Genomic DNA, 17,430 nt, shown 5'->3' with positions numbered 1-17,430 from the left:
TTTCGCAAATATGCATGGATGACCGTGACGACACTGAAGACAATGATATTGGAGGTGATGCCATTTTTGCTGCTGGAAAGACAGGCGATGTGGAATGCTGGGATGGCAGTGATGACGATGCCAAAATAATCAAAGATCTGCAAAAGATCTTGATATGGAACTCTAGAAGAAGGTGACGAATGCAGCAAAGAAAACCCTTTTTTTGATTCATATATTCTTATAGCTGCTGAGGAACTTGGAATACAGGATGATCATAGCTTTAAATGGTACAAGAAGCATTATCTGGCTTTTACCCTCAGTGCGACGTATTTAGATGATTGGTGGCTATGATACCAAGCCTGCATTGGCACCAATTTTCTGCCCCATGCCAAGTCTCGACCTCATTCCACAGATACCGCCAAATATACCAATGAGGCCGTAAAGGAGAGAATTGGTGAGGTTATAATCAGGCACTATTGTCACTGTAGAAGGAGTTAGAAAGTGGTCAAAGGGCGAGTGTCTGATGGGAAGTCTGGCATCGCAGGATAACAAAGAAATCGATCAAATGCAAGTGCGTATCCTGATTTAATACTGTCTACCGAATTGAGTATTTCCTGGAGCATAACCATAAGCCATGCAGCAAAAATGACTTCGGTATATAATGCAAATTCAAAGCGACCAAGCAAAGACCAGGGCTATGATTCTAAGGGGCATATCGATTCCTATAACTATGAACCAATAAACAATGGATCATACCAAGTTCACGATGCTCTTAAGCGACGAGGATGAAAACCAACCACAATCAAGTGATGATTTCATTGCTTACGGCGATATCCATAATATCCTTTACGCCATAACGGTTAAAAAGAAGAGGAAGGGGAAAGACCCACTCATTTCGACACACATCTTTGGATGGGAAATCAGGAAAAGCAAGGCCTTTCTACCCATTATGACAAGGGAAATGGCCCCTAGCATGGAGTTTCGTCGCTATGATAGTTGCAGGAACTGAGGAAATGGAGAGACAAGTTCTGTTTCGGATATTCTGCGGTGTACATGACTTGAAATATTTCGACGAAAAATGCTCTGCAAGCATATTGGCTAGCAGCGTTAGAGCTCCCTTATATCGGTTCTTTTTTATCCTGGACACTGAGAGCTTTGAGAACAACTGCTTTTAGAGGAGCTGGTACATGAGGAGCCTGAGATTTCTAGGGTATCTGCGACTGAGCAAGGCAGATTATTAGACACTACTGACGAGGCATGGCTCGCTTAGAAAGCATCGAGATGTGAGAAGTAGTACAAGCCATACAGAAAGCCTCTGCGCTGTGTGCAGCACAATAAACAGCAGTAATATATGCATCAAGAAGTAGAAATACAAAGTTGATCTTTAATAAAAATAGATTAATGCCCTACTTGGGGTAGCCTCTCGAATACTGTTGTAGTATATTGGTATCCAGTTAAACTATTGAATCTAGAAAGAGAGAACTTTGGAAGCTCTGACTTTTCAGGAACACTCAACATGTGGGTGGAATGAGAGATTGAGTATTTCACTATTTTCTTCAGCCAATCAGAGATCGCTATTAAGTGATACAGAGCGTCTTCGAAAGTGGTTTTTATCGCATCCGTAAAAAAAAGCCTTTCCTCCTCCGAACTGATCTATTTCCTTTGAGCGATACCTTCATTATCCAACATCACGTCTGTCGCCGACCAGGATCTGGCTCCAAATACCCTATCACACACTCACCCTTTTCCCTTCTTTGGTCAGCAACGCAGCAGGAATTAAAACACTCACTTTTTAGTTTTATATTTTAATTTCTTATTTCATTCTCTTGCAGGAATCGCCCATTTATTTTTCAACCTTTTTGTATGTATCTGCAGGAAGAGATCTAGGAGTCATAGGAGTCATAGGAGTCAACACGCGTCTTGAATGGATCAAACTATCATGATATACAATGGCATGCTTACCACATGAAAAAAATATCATTTCTCCATTCTTTTTATTTTTTTTTATTTTTTTAATTTATAATCATCCAGCTGTTACAATGGCCACTCATCGTGAAGCTTCATTCCTCACCACGGGCAAGTTTATTGACCCTACTCCCGCACCTGAAGAAGCAGCCCATCCAGAGGTGGGTGCAACGTCTGCACCTCTCAAGTCGGCTGCTTTCTTCATCGGAGCCTATTGCAAGGACTATAATGAGGATTTCATGCTTTGTAAAGAAGAAAACAACGATCCAGCCCACTGTCTGAAGGAGGGTCGTAAGGTCACACGTTGTGCCATGGACCTGTAAGCCTTTCCTTTCTTTTTCATATTTATGGATATGAATACATAAACAAATTTGTACATTTTCACACAAAGAAGTTAAAAGTCAATTGCTGCTTACTGAGGCAATTGCCTATTTTATAAAACATTTGCTGATACGAGCTTATAATGGTTCTATCTTTCTTTCTTTCTTTTTTTTTACTTGTAGGATCACGAAGCTCAGGGAGAACTGTGAAAAGGAATGGGAGGCGCATTACAAGTGTTTGGAAAAGCACAACCAGCATTACTATGCATGCCGCAAGCCCGAGAGGACCTTTAACGAATGTGTTTTTTCAAAGCTTGTAATGTCATCGTATCCACAAACACTTTATTTAATGAAGGAGAAGAGATAAAGCTTCTTTTTGAAGTGAAGTGAATAGTTCTATTAATCCATTTTTTTTTTTTTTTTTTTTTTTTTTTTTTATAAAATATATGAACTTACAATAGAAACTCGAGAAGGTCATTCCTGATGCAGCAGGCACCCCTATTCATCTTCGAGAGAAAACTATTTACAACTAGACAGTGAAAGGGATAGGCTCATTTTCTTTCCTTTTTCATCCTTTTTCTTTTTTTTCTCCTTACACTCCTCTCTCACTTTTTTTTATATCTTCGATTTTTGAATTTTTGGATAACAAAAGAAAAAGGGAAACAAAAAAGAAGAAAAACCACTTGATAAAGATTTTCCTAGTTATTGAATTTTGGGACTGAAAAAAAAGAAACCAATGTCATAGAAAATGTGCCAGCCAACACATTAAAAAAAAAAAAAAAAAAAAAAAAAAAGATTGACTCTAATTGACCTAGGTATCCTTCCAAGGAGATTTTGGTACCTGAAATTATCATTGTGTTGCTTTTATCATGTTGCTAGCATTCCTATGGATATGAATATGTATTGTTGATAATGTAAAAGAAGCAAGTGAAGAAAGAGAGAACGTCTCGTTTTATTTTACACGTGGTGCAACACCCTTTTCTGCCATGACCATTTCGACTGAGCGACCTTTCGTCTCTGGAACAATATACCAAACATAAAAAATACCAAAGATATTAAAGGCACCAAAGACAAAGAATGTTCCATTGCCCAACACTCTTGTCATGGATGGAAAGACTAATCCGACGATAAAGTTGGTCCCCCAGTTCACCCCTGTAGCTATACTGGACGCAGGTGATAACGCATACGTTGGTAGCATCTCTGACACTAATAACCAGGGGATAGGGCCTAAAGCCATATTGAAGGCGATAAAATACATAAAGACGGCCACGACAATAAGATAACTCAGATCAAAGTATGTGCTGATAATAACAAGGATCGCAGACAGACTGAGACCGATGAAGGAAGTGAGCATGAGAGACTTGCGGGGGAATCGATCGACTAGATAGACTGACAAGATACAGACTAGTAAACTACAGCAGGAAATGCCAATGGTGATATATTTTGAATTTTCTGATCCAAAGACATTAGCAAGGAATGAAGTCGAGTAATACACTAGGCCGTTGATGCCTGATGCTTGTTGAAGGAAATGAATTGTAACGCCTATCAGGGCTAAACCACGACACTCGGATCGGAGGAGCTGAAAGATTCCATACGACTCTTGAGTCGTTGGTTTTGAGAGATGTAAAATACTGGATTCGCTCTCTGTAATCGTTAAGGAATGGTGAATTTTCTCTGATGAGCCTGTATCTTTTAAGGAGGTTGCTTTGTCTTTTTCTCCATTTCCCTCTTCACGTCGTTGCTGTTGCTGTTGCTGTTGCTGTTGCTGTTGCTGTTGTTGTCCTTGTTTGCTTTGAATCCCTAGAAGTAAGAGCACCATATCATCCAACTCTTGACTCACATCGACTTCCTCAACAGGACCTCGAAGTTTCTGAAGGGATAGATGGGCTTCCTCAAGGCGCTGTTTCGAGACCAGGTACCTAGGGCTTTCAACCAAGGTGAAAAGGACAAAAGCTTGAAGGAGAGCAGGGATTGCGTTCACAGCAAAGACGATGCGCCAACCTGGGGGTGAAGCCCACGCTAGACCAATAAAATTGGAAAGAACCAATCCAATGAGAATAAAGAGTTGATAAAGAGCACCCAAGAAGCCTCTGCCAGACGTGGTCGAGATCTCACCCAAATAAGTAGGGGTGACTACACTGCCCAATCCACAAGCCAAACCAACGACGATACGTCCGACAATAAATTGGATCTGATGATAGGTTAAGCTGAGGATAAGGGAGCCGAGAATGAGAACAAAGTTGGTGATCATCAACGATCTGATTCGTCCGACACGATTCTGTATATCCCCACCGACAAATCCTCCTATGCAGGCTCCTATACAGAACGAGCCCACTGCGAATCCCTAAAGTGGCGATGGGGTGAGAATCGTATTAAAGGAGGAACCAATCGATGAATGAGGAAAATAAAAGAGATTGGTTAGATTCCAAAAAAAAAAAAAAAAAAAAAAAAAAAAAAAAAAACCAGAGTATTACCCATATGAGATCAGAAAACTCTAGACAATTAGGGAAACCAGCTTGGATTGTGTAAGGATTAGGTCCACAGCTACCATCTTTGCCTCGAATGGAGTTCTCTGGAATGTTGGGTGAGCCGATCACGTATCCGATTGAAAAAGATGTCAGCGATGCTACCAATCCACAGTAGAGCATATTTCGAGGAAGCTTTGTCAATGTCCTAGAATCCATGTTGATCTTACTATATTAAAAAGAGAAGAAAAAGTATATTCTAACATCAATACAATGCATGCGAGAATAATATATCAGAGAATATATCTAAAAAATAAAAAATAAAAGCAATAATGCAGTCATATAACGCCTGGCAACTTAAGCAGAAAGCATATTTGGTTCATATGAACAAAGATGGACAGCCAGGATGTGGGCTAGTATTCCTTCTTTACCTTTGTTTTAAGAACAAATAACAAGGATAGTGATAAACTGGAAGGGATAGGAAGTGGAAGATAAAGACAAAGACAAAGATGAGCAGTAGCAAAACGAAAGGGGATTTGGTCTCTATTTATCCAAGAAAAAAAAAAAAACAATAAGCATGGCATGGAATAGCATGCATGGGTCAAATCATTGAAGGTTTATTTGTATCCTATTATGGCCATGTTGGGGGAGATTCATTAAAGGCAGGCCCAGAGCCTTTCTTTTTCTTTTTACTCTTTGATCAATCTCTGAATTTAATCAGATTTTGATGAAGGATGCACATAACCACATACAACCCTATCTCATTGCACAGTCTAGGGGCAGATTTTTTTTTTTTGTGGGAGTGCTTCGCAAAAAAAAAAAGGAGAATTGAAAGGCCCATGCTCATGCATGTATTACATCTCTCTCACACCATTTTGGCGCATCATTGTCATGATAATTCTTTCTTCATTTTTTTTTTTTTTTTTTTTTTTTGGTATCTGTAGTATAGCTATGTATAATATGTATATTCAACTTTTTTTTTTTTGTCATACTCATAGTAATAATGAAAGCAACAATTGTAAAAAAAAAAAAAGGCAATAATGATGATAAACAATAATGTCAAGTAAAACTTCAGTCAGTCTACATTTCTAATCTAATTAACTTCTGAAGTAATAGGTAACGACTTGGGTTCTTCTGTCAACATTGCTCCTGAGATTGTTGCTCCATCAGTAGCAGAAGTAGCAGCATTTGCTTCCTTCTTGCAGTAATCCATCTCCTCTTCTGACTCATCGGGACTCACCGGTGCAGAATAGCCATGTTGAAGAGACTTTAGATGTTGACCCGGGCTACCTGTGTTGCTCACGACCGTGGCCGTACTCGTACTAGAACTGGTACTCATCCTATGAGACGAGTTGCTCATACTCATACGTCCTGATGGCCATGTTGCGGTCGTTGGAGTAGGTGTACCTCCAACCATTACCGTCGCAGCAGGGAACTCTCGCTTTGGTGATCTAGGAGAGGACAGGACACCATCCATAGAACTAATGGATTGAGAAGAGGAACGCGTAAGATGATGGCTAAGCGTGTTTCCTGCAGTCTTGATCCTCAGGTTCACAGCTGCTGCCTTCTCAGCCTCATTCTCCTCGGATGGCTGAGTTTGGGTTTGAAGCTGTGGGGCCAGCGGAGCCTGCTGCTGCTGCTGCTGTTGTTGTTGCAGTAGTTGTAGCTGAGGTTGAAGATTTGGTGGACCATGTTGAGCCACTGAGCCAGAACGTGCCCGTGACTGAAGTTTGAGACCTGAAACCGAGTTCATTCTTGACTTATTAGTCTCAAGCTGGATTAATCTTGCTTTAGCTCCTTCAAGCTCATGTTCAAGCTCCAACGCACGTGCTCTCAACTGCTCCAACTCACCCAATTCACCCTCCAAGAACATGTTGCGTTCATGAAGTTGTTGCATCTCTCCCAGCCTTGGTTCATTTTCCTCCATGGTCTTGATCTGTTTCTCCAGCTGTAATGACTTATTTCGCCATAGAGCAGCCTGCTTGGCTTGACCCTCGAGCTGTGGCACCCTAAGCTTGAGCTTCTCCATCTCTGCAGACAGCTTTTCGTAGTCCTCCTTATAATCAGGCGATAGTTTGGACTGCTCTGCCAGAAGTGTCTCAAGTTCTCGGTTTCGTGAAACCAAATATTCGAGTCGACGATCATCTTTATCCTTTGATCTAAATGATTCGAATTCTTTAGCAAGCAATGTATGCTGATTGTTGGCAAAGTTGAGTTTCTCTGACAAATCTCGGTTGGAATGTTCCAGCTCTGCATTGGTTGTTTCCAATTCATTAATACGCTCTTGTAAGGTTTTCACTAGTGCGACTTGGCCTTCAAAATCTTGCAACTTTTCGACGAGCGCATCTGCAGCCTCTGCACGTGCTTCCATTTCAACCAACTCTGAACGGATCAGTGGCAGCGAAGCACAATCGGCTTCGAGAGCAGCGACTTGACCTTCTAGTTCCCAGACTCGTTTCTCATATTCCTTCGCTCGCAAAGTCAAGGCCTCATTCTTATTCCAAAGATCCTCCATGGCAACGGTTTTTTGGCCCAATTCCTCAATAAGGCGATTGCGCTCGTTCTCAAGATCAATAAAATGAGCGGAGCGAACCTCATGCTGGTGTTGATGCGCAAAGGGTTTTTTTTCAAGTTCCCAGGACCGAATCTTGAGTGCATCTCTCTCTTGTGTAAGAGCAGCGATTTCACGCAAAAGTTTCTGGATCTGCTGCTGATTTTGGCTTTGTGCGATCGAAGTGCTATTCTGACGACGTCCACTCATCGATGCAGTTTCTAAAGCCGAATCCAAGGATGAGCCTGTAGAAGATTCCAACTCTTTGACTCTTGATAGTAGAAATTGATTATTCAGCTCAAAGTCTTGAAGTCTAGCGACTTGATGAGTGGCCTCAAGATGTTGTAACTCCAACTTATGGTTTTTTTCAAGTAGCTCTTGATTCTTGTCCTTGAGTCGATCCAATTCAGTGTTTGTAGCGCGTAACGTCTTTTTCAGTTGAATGATTGTTGTCTCGAGAGCATGAGTGTTGCTATTGCCATTACCATTGTTGGAACCAGAGTTCGATACAGGGGAGCCATTCTGATCCAAAACGGTAGGGGACAAGGGTAAGGTTGAGAACTTGTCAGAGATTTGACGCATCAAGCTGATTCGGAACTCTTCTGGATCAAACTCAGCAGTGGTGGTAGTGGTGGTATTGGTGGTAGACATGGAGGCCGTTGTAGTAGTCATAGGCGAAGCATTTGTAAATATGGGACGATCTTGACGTAAGAGTGCAGTAGGTGAGAGGGCCTCAGTCAAGTTGTGTTGTGATTGTTGGCCAGATGTGATGGAGGCCGATGGAGAAGATATGCCGAGACCATTGACGAGTGACTCCTAAGGACATACAGACATACAGACAAAGGTAAAAAAAGAAAAAGTTTAAATTGGTATACAGGAATAGACCAGTGTTTCAAAATTCGCTTGTTTTCAGTGGAGTCATGTGGAGACTACGGAGACTAGTTCTTACCCGTGAATCCGAGATGCAGACTTCTGACGAAGGACCAACGTCGCTATCGTGGTCAGATGCAGCACAGTCTAAGAGGGTTGGCTTGGGGAAAGTAGGGGTAAATGTGGCAGCCAAAGGGTTCATGCTGCTTCTACGCTTGGAGTATACATCGTCCTTATCAGTGTCTATCACGGTATTGTCCATTGGTTTGAGAGAGAGAGTGTGTTTATCAAGGTGTGATTGTTAGTGCAAATGTAAAATGTAAATGGGTAATCGGGTTTTTAAAAATACAAAGGTAGCTGTCAATTGTAGAGGGAAAGGGACCAGTAGGATGGGGGGTTGAGGGGTTGGGGTTGGGATTATAGATGAAGTAAAAGATAAAAAAGAAAAAGAGAAGAGAAAAGGAGAAAAAACAAAAGAAAAAGAAAAAGAGAAAAAAAAAAGAGAGGGAACAGAAATAGAAAAAAAAAAAAAAAAAAAAAAAAACTACCAGGGGGGGGGGAAAAGAAAAGAGAGGGGGAAACAAGAGGGAAAAGATGAGCAAAAACACACTTTTTTTGTTTAACATCCAAAATAAAAAGTAAAGGCATGGAATGGAAACGGGAAGATCTGCATTAAAAGACACATGGGAGATTACACGCGAAGAAAAAAAAAACAATCCAATAACCGCAGTGGATAGTGGCGGGTTAAAGAATGCACAGACAAAAGAGGTCAGGGCACATTGATGTAATAACCTTACCGATGCTCATACCATGGGTACTGGGAACCTGGCTGAATCGCTTACGGCTCATGCCTGGGCGCTATAGTCATAAGAGACAAAAAGGAAGAAGAGGTCAAACGGGGTCGTAGTTGGGGTATTTTGAAGCAGTAAGCAGTAACAGACAATTTTTAGCAACGTTAGATGTGGTAGGACAAGGTCAGTTGTTGTGCAACCATCTCAACATGCGACACTTTTTTTTTTTTTTTTTTTTTTCAATGGGATGGAAAGGACTTGGACTAGTGTGGATAAGCATTCCTCGCTCACAACGTGTGACATCAGCCATGCATCTCTCATCGTTTGCTCCACGATGTTCCTTTAATCTATACCATGTGTCTTTTTCATATTCGCATTGCAGGGAAAGGGTCTTACCTGTGTGGAGAAGGTTGGGGACGAGAAACGACTGCCTGCATCAATAGTTACCTTCATGTTGGAGTAGGGCGTAGGAGGCGTAGAGGGCAGTCTGCAAGTAATGCCACTTTGCGAGGGATTGCCGAAAATATCCACCTCAAAGATGTCATCAACAGCTCTCGGTTTTGTTGCTACATTGGGCATCTTCAAGAGTGCCTATAGAAGGAATAGGATGAGACAAGGAGAAGTATTTTTAATCAAAGGCTTCAGGAACTAGATAGGTTAGGAACTACAACAATAGGAACCCAGACATGATGAACGCCAGTAGCATTAACATCGATGCCTACCTCTGAAGTAGCATTCTTCAGAACCAACTCTGCGTAGCGAGCACGTTCTTCTTGGACTGCCTCCAATGACAGGGTGCGTGGACCTGTTGTATGTGCGAAAAAGACCTCCGCCGTGGCTGAGTGCTTGGGCAAGTTGACATTGATGCGGCGGGGACGGGTGGGAGATGAAGTAGAGACGAGAGAAGAGGAGGAGGATTGCGAACGAGGCATCGCAGAGTGTTGCAGGGAGGCACGATGGGGTTTGACCTGAGCCATCATTGGCAGCTGTCAGGGTTTATTGTGCAGGGATATATATTGTATATACAACTTGTTTCCTTTGTATGTTGGTTTGTTTGGCGAAGCAACCAATTCAACAAGAAAACCAAGGATGGAGAAATATGCGAACTTGTCAAATAGACGCGATGACTCCTTCGCTTAATTTTCTTTGATTGTATCCTATGATCCCAAGCAACGTTGGAAAACAGCACGAGGAAAGGTCGAACGTTATTATTCTTCTTTCTTTTATAAGGTCGGAATGAACACGGATGAAAGATGTATTGTCAGGACACAACGAATGAGTACGTAAGTTTGCTATGTGAATGAACAGATTATGTAAATAAAATAAAATAAGATAAATAAGATAAAGAAAATAAAAATTCCTCTTCTAACCAATTACGAACTGATGATGGTTTGATGATTTGAATGAATAAATGAGCGAATGGAATGAAGTTGAGGTTGGGTTATTGAAAAAAGAGAAGAGTTATTGCAACGCTGAAATGTGAAAAACCCAGATACCCATTGGAATGTCATTCATATCATTCATTTCACGCACAAATTCGAGTAATAGCATTTTTATCAACAACAAGGTCCTCTCTTCTTCCCTTGCTCCCTCTCCCCTTTTTAGTGCTTACTCCCTCCTTCTATAAATCTGCAAGAGAGGAGATGAAAGTGAAGAGTGGCAGCAATATGTAATAAAGGTAATGTCGATATTCTGCACTTAAAACACAAGGGCCCATGCCAAGGAGGCATCCAACTGTTTCTTTTAATCAAGGAGTTGCATTCAATCTGTTGTGCGCAAAAAACAATAGACGGAAAAAAGAAAATTGCCATGTCCACCTCCCTCTCTTTTTCTTTTCCTATATCCATGGACAGGGGCACTCATTTGTAATATGTCCATGCCACGAGCTCTCAAAAGAGCACGCAACGCACTTTTTTTTTTTTTTTTTTTTTTTTTGTCTCCTTACCTTAAAAGATGTAAAGTTCTAGATGATTGGTGGTGATGATGTTGATGTCGTTGATGATGAAGGCAAAGACGATCAATCAGTTGAAGATGAAGGACAAAATCTTGGAGTAAGAAAGATGAATAGGAAAAATAAAAAGGCACAGAGTAACATAAACATAAAAAAAGACAGGGGCGGTGCCTGGTCCAACTGAGCCCACATTTCGACCGTTTTTTTCTTCCCATTCCACATGTGTACATGTTGTTTGCACAGCACAGACTTGATATCCACCATTAGAGAGAGGAGTTTTGATGTCAATAACAATCCATGCATGGTGGAGGAAAATCATCGCGTTTGTTTTATTTATTATTTACCAGCACGCCAGCTCTTGCTCTGCTTCCCTTTGCCTTTCTTATAAAAGCGTTTGCCTCCACTTTGTTTAGCTTCTTGGATCTCATTGAACTTGCGCTTGTAGTAATCGCGACCAGTCAAGTCCTTCATAACCTCGCCTGTAATGGTGGTGGCACGCTCCTTCTTGGTCAGCCGAGATGAATAGAACTCCGTATTTCCCTCAATGATTGTACCCACTTGAAAATATTTGGGGAACTTAGCCTTGCTCTTATCTTCTCGCTTATAGAATCGCTTTGGATCCAATACATTACGAAGCTTCAAGATTTGGAGATCACGCTTTAATTCTGGCGTCAAGACTTGTTGAGGAAGATCGAACCAACCCTTTCCTGTTGTCTTCTCTCTTTCCTAAAAGTAATAGTAATAATAGCAATGAGCAACCTTAAAACTTTTTCTTCTCCTTCGTAAAACGCTAGACACGTTTATCTTACCTCTTGCTTCTGTTTCTTGCTGACATGTACCTTGTGGGCATTCATGTTGATCTCGCAGGTTTCGAGAGCTGACTGAGCTTTGGGTTTTGATGCAGCTGTACCATTTTCTACTACTACAACAGTATTCTTATCCACCTTAACTTTTGCTCCATCCTGCTTAAAGTACGTATTATTGGTATTTAGACCTGTCTCTAGCTTTGGGAAATTGAATTGTTGTTCCTCAGTTTTTTCCTCAAACATGGCTTTCCGCTTCAAAGATTCCTGTGCTCTTGCAAGTAACTGATCCAGATCTTCTTCTTCTTCTTCTGCTTCCTCCGCGTTCTCTTTCTCATCGTCATCCTCTTCTTCATTCTCTTCATCACTCTCACCGTCATCATCATCTTCTCCTTCTTCTGCATTGTCTGGCTCATGCTCTTCTATTCCAGCTTTAATTATGCAGACTTTGCTCTGTATATCTGACTTTTTATCCATGCTGTGATTGCGTTCATCCTCTGCCTCCTCCCCCTCATGTCCTATCTCTTCTAAAATGGGTACACAAGTCCGCTCTGTGCTTTGGTCGTCGATCAGCGGATAGTCTATTGCGTCTTGTAGCGGACTACCAGAATCTGGTGAGGATGTAGGGGAGGAACTCTCCACAGTCTCTGATCCTTCACCTTCTACAGCGAGTAGCTCTTTCGTCTTGGCCTTGGTCTGTCGAGTACGTCGTGAACGTGTGGGTAAAGATAGTTCCTGAGGCTGTGCCCGTGAGGCAATTGCATTCTTGCTTCCGTTGCGCGTAGTGACCATTAGAGAGTAGTATATGAATGAAATTAATGTAGGTGTCCTGGTTTCGACAGACCAATGAGATGGTATTGCTTTTTTATTTTTTTTATTTTTTTTTTTTTCATGTTTGTGTACATTAGATGTGACTTTATCTGAATTGGGTCTAGGCGGTTTGTCACGTGCATAAGTCCGATAAATAAGCTCGACTTTGTTGAGTAACACCAATCAGCGCGCTTTCCTCACTATCAGTTATTCAGTTATGCTTGCAGGGTCTAGGACTTTCCTCAGAAAGGCGGCTCTTCTTTCTTTCTCTCTTACTCATTCTTCGCACGCTCTAACCCCACCTTTCTGCATTTGTTCCTTAACCGACTCTGTTACTCTCGCATTGCATCTACTTGAACCATTTCTCACCGAAAACATTCCATAAGAGGCACGGCTCGTCATGGGAGCGGCTGACTCTAAACTAGCATTCAAAAAATGCGTCTTTCGTCTATTTGAAGAGCGTGTATGGTGATGTCCAAGAGAAATATCAATATGCTCATTGTGCCCATCATAGATAGACATCTAAGCTTAAACAGTATCTGCATTGTTCTGGAAATGACATATCCTTTTTAGAACATTCCATCTTGTGATAACGACTACTGGGAACAGGTAAGTATTTAGCTCCTGGCCCCTTTCGTAATAACCTTCCTCTTCCTTCCCCTTTTCTTCTACCCCACGCTTGGATCTGTTCACGTGAATTCTATGCATTAAACATAAACGTTGCCACAATTCTGATGGATATAGTTTTGGACTTTGCCAGAATGTGCCGATGATGTTTTTTTGCTCGTAGGAGCGCAGGACATACGACGCGTACGAGATAATGCCCAAGAAAACCTAAAATGCCTTATTGGAAAGGTAATTGCGATCTACCACGTAGTAGAGATTTCAAATAATAATGTCCTTACGGTCTCTCTAGCACAGCGGCTAACACGGATTCCAATTGTGGATTTGACAGGTGCTCGCTCGACTCTTTTGGCTATGCAATTCCAGAGACTTTTTGAAAGAGGATGCACCAGCGATTCAGGTCCTTAATTGCATTCGTATCTTAGCCCGACTATTTCCATTTATCTTTGAATCTGAGGACATGGCGGATTGGGAAGAACACTATTTCTGGAGATCTGCTGATACTGCAATGAGCGATACTCATCAAATGTACTCGCATCATCTTAGTTCATCCAGTGTTTCCGTCTCGACTGCACAGAATGAGATTCAGTCTCGATCATTATCGCCTTACAAAGATCAGTCTGAACCAAACCTACCAGGAAGAAGTCAGGGGGTAAGCGGACCAAGGGTAGTAGAAGCTAGAGCCTCATGGCGAGCCGCAAAAACCCAAGGACAAATGTATGATCCGCAGAATCCATATCTCACATATTCAGTTGATATTGTCTAGGCGCCAAAGCAGGAAGAAAGAACAGGGCCTACATATGGACAGCTATTAATCAAATCATTAGTGGATCTGCTCTTCACCTCCGGATTCACTCTTCCTACTGCTTTGGAAACTCGGACCCGTGTGAGCTACGTCATATGGTACATTCATAACTAATTATCAGCAGCTCATTCACCGGCTTATTCTTTTCTTGCAAGACATGTTGCTCATCTCATTTGTACACCTGTCGTTCATAGGGAAACTGGCATTGGAGCGTCAAACCCGATTGGTACTTCCAAGGAGCTAGATGACAATAGGACAGAAGTTTTACGATTACTTCTTATTTTATTTTCAAAATCCATGTACCTTTCTCCCGCCAATATTGCTACAACGGAAAACCACTGGATCAATACTGTTGCGACTGGACTAGACCGTCAGAGGACAATAGCCGTTCTTTGCAGTCTGATTAATTCTGCTCTTAAATACAACCCATCTGGTTGGGGTTTACCATATAATCATGTCATGTTCAGTGATGAACGAGAGTTACTTGCAATGCTCTGCTTGCAAACCATTGTGGCGCTGTTAGATTATCGAGTGATTGAGAAGCCGCTAGGTGATCCGTGTAATATAGTGGATGCTCAGATGAGCGAACAGCAGAGAAAGACCATAGATGTGAGCTCTCCAAGCTCACAATTTTCGTTCACGACTGAGTCCTCAGTAAAGTCAGTTGAGCATGCTATCAAAAATCAGTTCTGCCATTACCTGTCCCGCTTGCATCGTGAGCAAGACTTCCTGTTTTTAACTGATGGAATGTACCGTATTCTTAGCAATCCGATGGTCGTGAGTAAAACCAAACAAAATGATAATCGCAGAACGTATAAAGCCATTGAAACGCCCGTGGACTGAGCCCCTCATTACTCAACATAGGCGAGTAGCACATACCTTCCAGGATCTACAAAACAAGCCAAGTGTCATCATGAAACACTCATGCTATGCTGGAAAGCATTGGAGATCAATAAGGTGAGCCCTGCTCCCGAAATATGTTTCGCGAGGGTGTTCTACGCGAAATGCAAAAAAAAAAAAAAAAAAAAAAAAGTGTTGGTAGTGTTGTATAATTTTTGCCCTTGCAAGATGCATTACCATTGACACCATTAGTTGTCGCTCTACTCCTAATAGCGTTTCCGCGACTATCTTTACCAAACGAACCGGGTTTTAGATATTGTAATCATTTTGCTATATTTCTCGCTTGAGAACAAGCAGGAAGCATGTAATGTACTTAGGGAGCCCATGAGATGTAGTGTGGATCGATGTAATTATGACTGCTTCATTTGATGTTAATACATTTTTTTGGTGTGACATCCTTTCTTTAGCGCAAATTGGCCTTCTTCAGATGTGTGCACATATGCTTCAGACCCTATCCAAGGATAAAACATTCGGTAATTGCTTAAACAAAGCTTTCGATAGGCACGCGTCCTTACCTGCCAATGTTAGGATCCGGCGCTTTCATGGCACCTACGGTGACTATCTTATTTGTGTAAATTGACTATATCGATCTGAGGATCTGAGGTTATTGTTATCTAATATGTGATTTTCGCCCCACTAGCAACCTTGTCTTACCAGTCTTTTTTTTTATTTTTTATTTTTTATAGTCTGTGTACAGCCTAATCACCACCACAAAGCATTCCCTTAGATCCCTTTATTCTGCTCTTATCTCAACAATTGCCAACGTTTCGCCCTATCTCAGGAATCTTTCGCTCCTTTCAACAAGTCGGCTATTACAGCTGACTACATCGTTTGCATCTTCCTCATACTTGCTCGCTGAAGAGGCAAATCATGAATTCCTTGGAATCTTCCTCGATGCGATATGTAGTATCCTCTACTATCAGGCACCTTGTAAGTTTATATATTTAAATCAAATTTTAGCGAAAACTCCAGGCAAAACATATACTGATCTTTTAATCGCTTCTAAACACATAGACAATCCTCATTTGATCTATACACTTGTCCAGTATGAGCCCAAGATACAAACAATGGCTGGGTTTACACTGCAACGTGGACTGCGCGATATAAACAAGTTTCGTTCTCGTAAACCTGATAAAGCAAGCTCAGCAAGCTCAGCTTGCGACACTAGCGAGCCACGGATCTCTCTTGGGCATGACAATGAAAATGCAATACCACAACAGGACTCTGGACAGAGCAACCGCCAAGAAGGGCTCTTCTCTCCGCCACATCGCTCATCCATATCTAACACGCCAGAACGAAAGGAGTCGAATGGAGTACACACTCCGAGCTTCAACCCCAATTTTTGTTCTGACCATGGAATCTTGAAGACAACATCCGCACTCTTCGCTCATCCGAAAGGTACACCATTATCAACAGACATCATTGTACATGAAGAGAATGTTGACTCGACCCCGACAGTAGCTCTTCCTGATGGTGATGGAGGGCAAGAAGAAGACGTTGAAGCTGAAAATGAATGTTTAACAATATCAATGGACAAATCAGATCGTGTGATTCCTTCTATCCCTGACGACAATACGCAAGACAGGTCATCAGAAGAGAGACTCGACAGCAACTCATCCATCCGAGATAGATGTAGTGGTGATTTTGAGCGGCGTGAATTTGATAATAGTAGAACGGGAGGATCTTTTAGCAGTACTAGATCAACAACTAGTACAACAGCGACTCTATCCATCATTGATCCAAGCCATCAACAGGGTCAGGCCACTACAACAACAGTGACAAATAATACTAGTTTGAAGGACTTTGTGCCTTCAGAAGAGTGGGTAGGTTGCGCAGGTTATTTGCTATGTTTTTATTGTTCCCTATATTCTAGGGTATTAACTAATTTTATTTTATTTTATTTTATTTTTTATTTTTTTTTTTCGTTGCTATTATTGTTATTACTGTCGGGAAAAAAAAGGTCGAAGCATGGATGAAGACCCTACGGTTCGAGCCATTGTTGATGATGCTGCACCATATCGTTCCAGAAATTGAATCCATCCAGGCTTTGAACGATCACCAAGTGTTCGATCACATTCGAAGCCATGTTATTCCAATGCTACACCAATGTCTACCTGAAGCGGGTCGCCCGCCTATCGTTGTTCATAAGCTTGCTTGGGATAAGCTGGCGAGATGGTTTCAAACGCTACTTTGGAGTCAAGTTTTTCTTGGAGGTGGAGGTCGTTTAGGTCGGCAGGGACTTGGTGCTTGGTATGACACTAAAGTCAAGCTGTTCTCTATCCAAACTGCCGCTGCTCCTGTTGCTGCTACGCGTGCTGCAGACAATATAACTTCAAAGCCAATAGTAACTGCTAATGCCGATACGAGCTCTGGTTCTAGTTCTGAGGCTGCCTCAACTATCCATGCCAATGAACCTGTCATCTTGTCAAATGCTGCATCATCCAGTAGGCGTGCGGAATCCAAGACGTAAAAATAAAAAGCCTTCCACTTCAGACAATTGATAGATCGTCCAGGTCCGATAACAAAGCCAATGTAAAAAGTAAACTTCAAATAAACTGCACCAGTTTTTGCCTGTAAATTTTTTTAATATGCAATT

General features: G+C 41.7%; 5 protein-coding genes across 6 annotated transcripts; 2 read left to right on the top strand and 3 right to left on the bottom strand.

Annotated features, from left to right (window-relative positions):
- Positions 1-2,018: 2,018 nt before the first annotated feature.
- Positions 2,019-2,797, top strand: BCR41DRAFT_400597 (putative NADH dehydrogenase 22K chain precursor; the record flags this gene model as incomplete). Its single annotated transcript, XM_022029152.1, has 3 exons — positions 2,019-2,263; positions 2,448-2,580; positions 2,726-2,797. 3 exons carry the CDS (start codon positions 2,019-2,021, stop codon positions 2,795-2,797), a joined length of 450 nt encoding a protein of 149 aa, XP_021876989.1.
- Positions 2,798-3,075: 278 nt separating this feature from the next.
- On the bottom strand, positions 3,076-5,225 carry BCR41DRAFT_425532 (major facilitator superfamily domain-containing protein; the record flags this gene model as incomplete). Its single annotated transcript, XM_022030598.1, has 4 exons — positions 5,161-5,225; positions 4,739-4,958; positions 3,226-4,608; positions 3,076-3,105 (listed from the first exon to the last, which is right to left on the bottom strand). The coding sequence occupies exons 2-4, from the start codon at positions 4,946-4,948 to the stop codon at positions 3,076-3,078; spliced, it is 1,623 nt and encodes a 540-aa protein (XP_021876988.1). The 5' UTR covers positions 4,949-4,958; positions 5,161-5,225.
- Positions 5,226-5,822: 597 nt separating this feature from the next.
- On the bottom strand, positions 5,823-8,412 carry BCR41DRAFT_374489 (hypothetical protein; the record flags this gene model as incomplete). The annotated part of the gene is made up of 2 exons (XM_022026873.1): positions 5,823-8,096; positions 8,230-8,412. 2 exons carry the CDS (start codon positions 8,410-8,412, stop codon positions 5,823-5,825), a joined length of 2,457 nt encoding a protein of 818 aa, XP_021876987.1.
- A 2,784-nt stretch (positions 8,413-11,196) lies between these two features.
- BCR41DRAFT_341434 (Fcf2 pre-rRNA processing-domain-containing protein) lies at positions 11,197-12,557 on the bottom strand. The gene is made up of 2 exons (XM_022022241.1): positions 11,702-12,557; positions 11,197-11,618 (listed from the first exon to the last, which is right to left on the bottom strand). Exons 1-2 carry the CDS (start codon positions 12,485-12,487, stop codon positions 11,229-11,231), a joined length of 1,176 nt encoding a protein of 391 aa, XP_021876986.1. The 5' UTR covers positions 12,488-12,557; the 3' UTR covers positions 11,197-11,228.
- Positions 12,558-12,905: 348 nt separating this feature from the next.
- On the top strand, positions 12,906-17,408 carry BCR41DRAFT_361832 (the record flags this gene model as incomplete). 2 transcript variants are annotated; one of them, XM_022025620.1, is made up of 12 exons in its annotated part: positions 12,906-12,968; positions 13,079-13,114; positions 13,250-13,360; positions 13,461-13,685; positions 13,896-14,032; positions 14,129-14,501; positions 14,622-14,711; positions 14,799-14,891; positions 15,048-15,138; positions 15,242-15,405; positions 15,521-15,764; positions 15,849-15,946. In XM_022025620.1, coding segments are annotated over 12 exons (1,725 nt in total), but the record flags the coding sequence as incomplete, so codon positions are not given. The 2 variants fall into 2 exon arrangements, with proteins under 2 accessions (XP_021876985.1, XP_021876984.1); XM_022025619.1 differs by lacking the exons at positions 12,906-12,968; positions 13,079-13,114; positions 13,250-13,360; ... (5 more) ...; positions 15,048-15,138; positions 15,242-15,405 and adding an exon at positions 16,795-17,408 and having other exon boundaries at positions 15,538-15,764; positions 15,849-16,657.
- Positions 17,409-17,430: the final 22 nt, after the last annotated feature.

Source organism: Lobosporangium transversale (assembly GCF_002105155.1).
Source record: "Lobosporangium transversale strain NRRL 3116 chromosome Unknown BCR41scaffold_51, whole genome shotgun sequence".
NCBI lineage: Eukaryota > Fungi > Mortierellomycota > Mortierellomycetes > Mortierellales > Mortierellaceae > Lobosporangium > Lobosporangium transversale.
This window is presented reverse-complemented; position numbering and strand designations above follow the sequence as displayed.

What these genes read in the sequence shown, in the direction of transcription:
- BCR41DRAFT_341434 (XM_022022241.1), bottom strand. Translation starts at nt 12,487, where the DNA reads ATGGTCACTACGCGCAACGGAAGCAAGAATGCAATTGCCTCACGGGCA. An exon ending in GCAAGAAACAGAAGCAAGAG is followed by an intron (nt 11,619 to 11,701) that starts GTAAGATAAACG and finishes TATTACTTTTAG; the next exon opens with GAAAGAGAGAAGACAACAGG.